General features: G+C 45.4%; 1 protein-coding gene across 3 annotated transcripts in view; it reads right to left on the reverse strand.

Annotated features, from left to right (window-relative positions):
- LOC119648848 overlaps positions 1 to 6,372 on the reverse strand; it is a 39,157-nt gene extending 32,785 nt beyond the window's left edge. For 2 of the 3 annotated variants that reach the window (XM_038050723.1, XM_038050722.1), the window contains exon 1: positions 5,950 to 6,372. In XM_038050723.1, coding sequence (XP_037906651.1) covers positions 5,950 to 6,016 — 67 coding nt within the window. In that variant the 5' untranslated portion in view covers positions 6,017 to 6,372. The remainder of the gene's footprint in view (positions 1 to 5,949) is intronic. The other variant, XM_038050725.1, reaches the window with a different exon arrangement.
- Between the last annotated feature and the right edge of the window lie 4,133 nt (positions 6,373 to 10,505).

The raw sequence follows: 10,505 nt of genomic DNA on the forward strand, positions 1-10,505 counted from the left end.
CAAACATGAGAAACTTGAAGCACCCCTTTAACTAAATCCGTTCAGATGACAACAACGCCTCAGATAGGGGCTGACCTCACGGCAACGACCTTTGGCTACTGAAAACGGATTATGATTGGTTTCTGAAATATACACTCAATCCTCGACAATGGTAGCGACGGTGCTCAAAAGGCGCTTTCTTCAGCTTGAGCGGAAATTCCAACGGTATAATCTAGACATTCTGGGTCTAAGCGAAGTAAGATGGTGGGGCTTTGGTGAGCACTTCCCTCCTTCTTGCAGCAATGGGAGTTTATACTCAGAAATGCATAGTGGTAGCAGACGTGAATCCAGTGTAGGGTTGTGTCTGATGGCTACCCCAAGGCGTGTCTCTTATCCCGGGAGCCGGTTTATGACAAATTTCTGACTATAAGATCCAACATTCCAGAGACTTCCGATATTATGAAGAAGAACTATTTCTATGAGTAATTATACGCAGTCGAGGGGAAGCATTCAAAAGGTAATGTTCTGATGTGAATGCCGCGGTTGGCTCTGACAATACCTTGCTCGGACAAGTGATAGGGAAGCACGGTCTCAGTGGCCGCAACGGTAACGGTGGGAAGTTCATGCATTTCTGTAGCTTCCACCATCTCGTCTTTGGTAACACATTTTTGAAGCTCAGCGCCTACCTTAAGGATAGTGTGGTTCTAACTGACCAACATCGCAAAAGCAATCAGATCGACCACTTTGCAATCAGCATAGATTAAGGAGATGTCCCCTGGATGTGCCTAACAATAGAGGCGCTAACATCAGCCTCGCAAGGGATCACCATCTGATGGTCGCTTACGCTCACTTGCGAGTTATTTCCGCCACTTCTCACAAGTTTGGAGAGTTGTGAGCCCTCAAGTTCAACGTTCAACCGCTTATATGATCCAGGTGTCGCTCGACAGTGGGAGAGTATACTGAGCAAACCGGCTGAAAATATCGATAAGCATTGCTGTGGTCAAAGGGTAGTATAGGTCCCAGGGCGAAACGTGGATTGGTACCCACGATGGAGCATAAAACGTGGGAAACGAATGCTGAACCAACACCAACAGCTCTACTACCAAACCCTAATTCCATCTCCAAGTGATGACTGCTGAGAGCTCTTTCTTAACGAAAACCTGCAGACGAAGTAAGATGAAGGGAGCCTGCCGCGCCTAAAAGCAGGACAAATTGTATCAACTGGTCCTCCAGGTTGGGGGTTGGGTAGAATTGATAACCCTACATGGAAAACAACTCATTACGAAGCCACAAAAGGAGCCTCGGATTGACAACATAACGACGAACCCGGCAATGGCAACGGAATAACGCATTTTCTCATGGAACGTGCGCTCTCTGTACAGAGCAGCTGCGAATCAGCTAGTCTATACACTGTCCCAATATAAGGCTGACATAATAACGTTGCTGGAGATGCGTTGGACAGGGACCGGTTTACTGGAGAAGAGCCACTATACCATCTATTATAGTGGCCATTCAGGAAGTCGTGTGCTTGGAGTAAAAAATGAAACCTGCTGTTATCGGCTTTGAAAACATAAGCGAACGACTATGCCTACCTGGTTTGTGGGGAAAGCGGTCCACAAATATACGTGGGCCTCTCCAGACCGGACCACTTTCTACCAAATTGACCACGTATTGATCGAACGCCGCCACCTTTCAGCCTTGATGAATGCAAAAACATATAAAAGGGCCAATTTAGACTCGGATCACTATCTCGTTGGCATGGTGCTCCAGGCCCGAATATTAACACTACCTAGAATCGCCTCTCACAATCAGGTGAGAGTTAACAGTGAAATAATCGACAGCACAAACCTCCGCAACACCCGCAAAGGGGAAGTGGATGCCGAAATAACCGCAGTCAGCAGAGGTTCCGAATGATGTAGCATGAACGCGCGGCTACAAACATACCTCATAATTTTTTCCAGGTTCTGGGGTGGAGAAGTTTTTTGGAATGGGTCTGTGAAAGAAATGATTACTTTCCGGCTCCCGCACTCCCCGCCCTTGTAATAAATATTTAAACTAAGACCAGATTCGAAATGTTAATCAGAACCTTTCGTTTGATACCTCATAAGACGATAATTTGTAAAAAAAAACTCTCCCTTAAACTCACCGCAGAAGAATATATCTCACTAGAAGTGTGGGCGTTCTCAGTTCCCACCTTCCTATGAAATTCCAAGCCAATCGGTACATATATTTCTGGTGCATGTAACGGACAGACATACAGATGGACAGGCGAATATTAAACTGATTTGAATAAGGTTTTGCTTTACAGAAAGTCTTAAAAACAGAACGAATAAGACTTACATCTACTTGGCAAACAATGTAGGAACAGGCGAAGAACGATACCAGATAACCTCAGGCGATTTCATTCCCGGAAACGAAATCTCACACAGATGATCGAGCCCTCCTCGACGGTTGGATCGCCATTTTCTGAACGCCAGCGGCAATCACCTCGGATCAGGGTAACCAGTTTAAAGCTAACCTTTTCTCAGAGCTTGTTGATTTCATCGGCATCACCTGCGCTCACCCAACACCCTACCATCCTGAGGCAAACGGTATGGTACAACGAATGCACCGAACGTTCAAGGCCCCGCTCAAATGCTGACTGGAAACTCTAAGGCCACAAGCTCAACCAACCGCTGTTAAAGGCCTGCGCATGACTTGGAAAGAGGACATTCAAGCCAGCGGAGACGGTCTTTGGTAGTCCGTTGCGAATTCCAGTGAGGAGGACTGTGAGTCAGAACCTCGCTTGGAAGGTTTGCGGCTACCCCAGCTGTGCGTAACTATTAAATCGGTAATTACCGGGGATAGGATCGGCTGGGCTATAAACAACTTCTTCGCATAGAAATCTCCAGGCCCAGATGGCATAATGCCAATCATGCTACAGAAGCAGCAGGAAAGGGTTGTTGAGATTTACCGGAGTTGCATCACTTTAGGATACGTACCGCAGTCCTGGAGGCGCGCACGGGTGGTTTTCATACCGAAAGCGGGCAGGCGCGGTCATGAGTCCGCGAAGGACTTTCGGCCAATCAGCCTGACCTCTTTCGTGCTGAAGACCCTATAACGCGCCCTGGACATTCATTTAAGGACGATTATGGAGAGAACGCCTTTCTCTAAGTCCCAGCATGCCTACCTCAAAGCAAAATCTACACAAACGGCCCTCCACGAGGTAATTGGCACGGTTGAGCGGTCGCTGAAGTACAAGGAGTATATCCTTGCTGCCTTCTTGGATATAGAAGGAGCTTTCAACAACGTCAGTACCAACGCCATCAAGGAAGCCTTGACCGGTATTGGATTGGAGGGGTATCTCATGCATTGGATTATATCCATGCTGAGTACCAGGATAATCCAGTCCGATCTGGGAGGCAACCACTTGACCAGAGCTGTGAACAGAGGCGCGCCCCAGGGTGATGCCATCTCACCGGTGCTCTGGTTAATAGTAATGGACAAAATTTTACGAACATTGAACAGCAGCGGGGTGAAGGTGGTGGTGTTGGCCGACGACTTGGTGATATTAGTATCAGGAATGTTTCTGTCCATTATGAGTGACATCATGGAAGGAGCGTTGCGAAAGGTGTGCCTGTGGGCCGCAAGATGCGAACTCAGCATAAACCCAACCAAAACGCAACTGATACTATTCACCACCAAGACAAGGATAGCTGAATTCCATCTACCACGGCTGAATGAACAAAGATTGGTTCTTTCCTCTAATGTAAAGTATCTGGGTGTAATCCTGGATCCTAAGCTAAATTGGAGGTTGAACATAGAACTGAGGGTTAAGAAGGCCTGTATAGCCTTCTATGCCTGTAAGAGAACCTTTGCAAAGAAATGGGGTCTCCGGCCGAAGATGGTTCTCTGGATGTACACCGCTGTAGTGCGTCCGATCCTGACGTACGGCTCTATTGTATGGTGGTAGGCTTTGAAGAAGAAATACAATAGAACGAAGCTTAATAGGATTCAAAGAACCGCGTGTGCAGGTGCTACGGGGGCTCTGCAGTCCTGCCCGGCAGATGCTCTCAATGTACTACTGCATCTCCTCCCCCTAGACCTCACATCAAATATGTTGCAGCGTGCAGTGCCGTCAGACTACGTGAGTCCGGATGCTGGGCAGCGAAGTCCTACGGCCAAAGCAACATCCTAGATGAAATACCCCGAGAAATCTGGGCATCCCCCACGGACTATGTCACACGCAAGCTGAACTTCACGAGAAACTTTGCTGTGGGCCTTCCAACCAGGGCAAAGTGGAAGACCGGCGGCGTGTTGCAAGACTATGACACGGTATTCTTTACGAACGGATCAAAGATGGCCTGTTGAGTCAGCGCGAGGGTTTTCTCGAATACACACAGTATATCCAAGTCGTATGGTCTCCCAGGTTTCGCCAGTGTATTCCAGGCGGAAGAACTGGCGATATTGGAAGTCTGTCGATGGCTGGAGCGTGATTTTAGCCCCAAGCGTAACATAGCCATTCAGACCGACAACCAAGTGGCCATCAAGACCTTGTACTCAGCGACGACATCTTCCCGGCTGATGGGGCAGTGCAGAGACGCGCTCAACCATCTGGGCGGCACGCTCAAGGTCACTCTCCTCTGGGTTCCCGAGCATAGGAACATAGAGGGGAATGAGCGGGCTGATCCATTGGCCAGGCAAGGCTTTGCTCTTGGCAGTCCCTCGGCGAATACAGTCGGTGTTCCGCTGGCGACTGTTGGGGGCCGAGTCTACTCGCACTACCTAGCAGCCGCGGGCCTGAGATGGTAAAGGCTTACAAGCTGTGCCAAATCAAGGAGAATTTGGCCCGCTTATAACATAGCCCGATCACGAGAGCTCCTGTGCCAGACACGTGCAAATGCATTCAAGATTACGGCGGTCTGCACGGGGCACTGGCCCATAGGGGACCATGCCGCTAGCCTCGGCTTACCCTACAACTCGCATTGCCGAAGCTGCGGAGAAGGAAGGGAAACACTCATACACTTCCTCTGCGATTGCCCAGCTCTGGCTCAAGTCAGGCTGCGGACACTGGGTAAACCTTTCTTTGGGGACCTCAGTGAGATTTCTAGCTGCAGGGTGGGAGAGCTGCTTTCCTTCGTGAATGCTACGGGCTGGCTCTGAAGATCCGAGCCAGCTGGACTCTGCTTCCCTGTTCCTATAACAACCGTCACGGTCTTAGGAGTTTGTGGCTTCAAAACGGCGCACCAAAGCGCTAATTGGGCTCCTCGGAGCGGCCACTGATATCTACCTACCCCTGGGGAATCCCACCTCATCCAGATTGCGTTACTGCGTGAAACAATTTCATTACGCAGTTCTCCATTGGCTGATAGCATTGACTCGAGATATTTAAATCGGTGAGTTCTGGCAATGGCAATAACCTGCCCAGAATTGTGTGATTTCAATATCTCGGGTCAATGCTATAAGCCATGGAAAACTACGTTATGCTCCCCAGATAGGGAAACATAAAACCAAATACTTGAAGCGTCAAGCTTCCGGTTTCCCGACTTGTTTAAACATTGGGTCGTAAAAGTTACGACAATGAAATGATATCAAACTGAAAATTAATTGATCGAAACTAAACAAATAGAAATCTACAAAATAATTTAGAAAAAAATAAGGGTGTGAAAAGCTATGAAAAGGGGATAAATTTCATTATCATCTGCATGAAGGATGACTCGACTGCTAGAGAACAATGAAGTTCATAGCGATTTATGAATCATGGAGTTGGGAAATTCCGAAATTATGTACAGTCGACTCCAGCCTACTAGGTGACTACATCCAGCCTGCAAAAATGGTTGAAAGAGAGAACCGACCGCATAAAAGCCCGTGATTATGGCTACCAATTATTACCGAAATCATTCAATTATTGGCAAACATTTAAACATTACTGAACACAATAACGAGCGACACTTCTATGAAATTATCTGCTTGTTTGAAATTTTTGCTTACCTTCGTGTATTACTCGCCATGATAAGACGAGTTCAAAGAACAAAATCGCACTAGTAAAAAACTTCATCACAGATCCTCGATTACAACGCAATTCTACTTAGTTTTGCGGAATTAAGTATCTAACACCACCAATTTTCACACACGAAACACTTTCTTTAAATTGTACAGAAAACCATGGTTTGTCAAACTAACGCCACCAATCTATGAGAAATATCTTTTTAAAATTGTAAACAAAACCAACGTCTCTTATGTGAAGCACCGAACTAAGCACAAATTTCCGACACCGGGATTCCCCGTTTTTCTGTTAGTATTTATTGTTACTATAAATATCTAAATATTCTATGTAACTGTGATTTATAGTCTCAAAAATAATCACTAATTGCTAAGAAGAACTTGAAACATATGCACTTTGAATAGTACTAATTACTTCAACTATGGGTGCACGATCACTTGAGCAAATTGCTCCTTATCAAAGAAAAAGCTCAAGTTACGTCACTGAAAACGTTCTTTTGTAATTTTGTATAATTTATCATCTGTGAATCAATCTTTATATTACGCATAGATTGTTCATCTTTTTATTTTCGAGAGCGTCTACTCTTATAAGCAGTCGTGAGCTGATGATATTTCAAACGTGAATACATGAATAATTACGGCGTTATTTTGAGAGATGAGAACCAGAAATAAAATCTAAAATCTAAAATCTGAAAAAAAAAGTTATAATACTCTGAGCGGAAATTCACGCGATATTTTATTTTTTAGAAATCGAAACCTTTTGTTCTCATAACCAGTGAAACAACTTGCATGATGATGATTTTAACGTGATAAAGGGGTAATGTGGTAGCCTACGATATTAGATTTTTGTCTGGTATTTGTAGTCTGGCCTAAAATTGATAGGCAAGGGTAGCTACTAGCTTTGTACTGATGAAGGGGGTAAGTTGCTTCCGAAATATATATTTACATTGAAAACTAAAAATGGTAGCTTGGAGGAAGCTACCCTGGTCTATCAATTTTAACCTACGATATTTTCGCATAATCTGGGATACGTCCGGTGAAGCATACTATACCATGACCTAACAACACTTCACCGGTCTTCCACTTTGTCCCACTTTGCAAAGCACACAGCAAAGTTCCCCTGAAATCATGTGGCATAGTCCATTGGGAATATCCGGAGGAGTTCTTGAGCTACTTCATCTAGGGTGTTACCATAGCCGTAGAGCTTAACTGTTCAACATCCGGATTTATTTTCAACGAAGCAACGAGACAAAATCTATTGGAATCTTCACTACAATCACACATGCTATCACTATGATCCATCAATTCACAATTGTCGAGACAGTATCAACGAAGTTCATTTAACTTTCCTTTTTCAAATACCACATCACCAGTCCCAGACGAACTCACTTCGCAATCGGAGGTGACATTGGGTGTACAGTGCAAATGCAGGTTTTCAAATATAGAATCGCCAATCGACCAGTTTGTGATTTACAGTGAGCTATGAAAGCTCATATTGTACTGAGAACCTACCCAAAAGTAACAAGAGAATCTTGAAGCGTGGGATTAAATGTGAGTTTGAAGGCCCGAAGGCAGACATTGAGTCCGAATCGGCTAACGACTGCAACGAAACCATTAAGACCCTGCAGCAGGATGTGAAAATGAAAAGAACCAGAATTTACTTCCCCTGAGAAAACTTGAGGGGGCAGTGATGAAAACCCGTTCCCAGGAAAAGCTTATTCCAGAAACTAAAGGCAACCATTAACTGGGCTGTCAGACGAATTGATCCTCCCACCTCGTCATCACTCCAACCAAAACTCGAGCAAATGGAGTACGTGCTCCATGAGGAAGTTCTGTTTAAACAATCCGTTATCCAAAATCCAGCACCAACACAGATAACCCCCGAGGAACCGACAACTCAAGCAAAAATGACTGTGACAAGACCTCTGCAATCAAGGAGGCAGCCACCATCATCAAGCACAAACAAAAATATAAAGGAGGTGAGCCGGAAAATTGCTCCTCTTGTCATCATTGAGCCACTTAATACATTTAAGCAATTAAGAACAATATTCTCTGGTCTCTAGCAAATAAATAATTAGCAAACAAAATTAACAACTCACACCAGATAATCACAAAGGTCGGCTACTCAACACCTAAAAAAAATCCTCCACTAGAACTGCAACTCCCAAAAAATACAAAGGGTCATCCTCCGTGGATTAGATTCATCTTTCTCTTCGCAAGAGATCGCTGATGATCTGAAGGTCCAAGGAGCTTCCAGTGTCATCAACATCAAGTTCTTCGCCACAATCTAGGCGAGGACTACAGATGTCCAGGTGGACCTTTGGTTTGACGCCACCTTACATGAAGGACACATCAAAAATATAAAAGCAGTCCAGCATACCGTTGTTTGCTTAAAGAAAAAAATCCAAAACAAGCAAGGGTTACAATTTAAGAATTGATAGCAGTCGGGTTATGCTGGAACCATGGTCTAGGCGAATCTTCCAAAAGATCGGAGCTGGTGTCAGAGTGCGGGAACTGCCAATGCTTCGTTAGCATTGTTGCAAGGAGAAATGCTCACCACTCTCCCGTTCGACTCCCATCTAGACCACTCGGGTGTCGAGCCGTCCTACTACCAATCCGGTTTTCAGACATCTGTCCGTGTCTTTAGAAGACATCTCGTGAGCACCACATCATTTGTCCGATCTCATATAGCAAAACCCAACAACGTAGCCAATCCTGATATCCTCGAATTCGCTAAGAAATCCCAGGAATTCCTACAGAGGTTCAACGCGATAGTTGGCATCCTAATTTCCTACAATGCAAGTTAGAATCATCGAATTGAATATCAACAACATCAGCCGGGATCGCAGGCGCGCGTTTGAGCTACTTTTCGACAAACAAAAGCCAAATGTAGTGCTTCTGTGCGAAACCAGATTGGACTATAGGTACAAATCTAGCTTTACCGACTTCAACTTTTCCCATACCAACCGCCGACATAGGTGTGTATGTGGTGAGGGAGAAGCTATGGTTTCTGAGCACTTAGGTCGTGCTGGCCCATTGTACTCGCCACCCCCGTCTAACAGAATATCCCGGATTCGTTAATGTGTCGCAGGATTTTCGTTAGTCGATGTGATGCTACCCGTCGCAACTGGAGAACCTCGGTATCGACGCCTGATGTGAACATAGGCGGGGCATTCACATAGGAAATGCTCCGTGGATTCCGCTTCCACATCACAGGAGGGACACGTATTATCTTGAATAATTCCTATTCTGAACATATGCCCAGCTAGTGAATTATGTTCTGTCAGAATGTCCACAATACGCCTGCAAGTCCTTCTGCTTTCGACAGGGATACACTTTGCAGTACGCATGTTCGGTTCTGGCGGGAAAAGTTTGTCGTGTCGAGCAGCATTTAAGCTCTGCCACCTGTCATTGTGGGAAGCTTGTTCCCAGTTTTGGAAAACAGACTTATCCAATGCTACTGATACTCCAATTGCTGGTTCCGGTCCCGGCATAGGGAAGATTGACCCCTCTTTCGCTAAAGCATCCGAGATTTATTTCCCTCTATGCCGCAGCGACCAGATATCCAGAGTAATTCCACCATATTGAATCTAGAGATAGAGTTCAAACGGTTTCTGCATTCCTGAAAGATTTTCGAGGTGATGAAAGGACTACTCAACGCCCTCAATGCAGCTTGGCTATCACTGCAGATTGCAATCCGCCTCCCCTTCTACCGCTCGTCAATCACCCAGTTTGCCGCCCTTAGGATCGCATAAACTTTGGCTTGAAAAACCGTTGCATATTGTTCCAAAGGAAAAGCCCACTTCTCGTTTTTTTATTCCAGAGGTAGACTCCGGCTCCAGAATTCTCTTTTGTTTTTCAGCCATCGGTGTAGAAGATTTCCGTATATCCCGCCACGCATTCCTCTGGAATTAACTAGTTCTCTCTACGCTTCAGGGTAACTTCATATCTTCTGCCAAACAGATGTATGGGGACGCAAGAATCGGAATGTCGAGGCAAAAGTCCGTTTGCACATGTCATAATCCTTGAGAGCTTATTTCATTTACCTCTACATATTTGTTCCAGATATTTCACTTCTTCGGAGAATTGAATGGTAGTACTCCATATCTCAGGGAGCCAAAGTCCATAGACGACACCCACCTCAGCGCACAGTAATTTATGCACTAGCATAACTTACTTAGTTAAAGCATCATCAACACTAAGCGCTCTGGCGGCATCACAAAGCTTTTGAAAAGGCGCACAGTCGAACACAACTTCAATGTCCATGAACCCCCCCCCCCCCATCACGTACTCACCATTCAGAGTTGCATCCTCTATTTTTGTAACCTAAGAATGAAGAGCAGACTCGCAGGACTTTCCACGCTGGTAAGCATGTTGGTTTTCACTAAGTGGGTGCGACTTAAGTGCCTGTCCACGAATGTAACCAGTCCCCCCCACCCAGTCTCTCCAAACCTTTCAGCAAGAATGAAGTCAAGCTCATCTGTCTTTGGATTAGAATAGTCATCTTTCCTAGGTTTCGGTATGAAGACTACCTTAACGTTTTG

The sequence above is a fragment of the Hermetia illucens genome, chromosome 2 (assembly GCF_905115235.1).
Source record: "Hermetia illucens chromosome 2, iHerIll2.2.curated.20191125, whole genome shotgun sequence".
Taxonomy (NCBI): domain Eukaryota; kingdom Metazoa; phylum Arthropoda; class Insecta; order Diptera; family Stratiomyidae; genus Hermetia; species Hermetia illucens.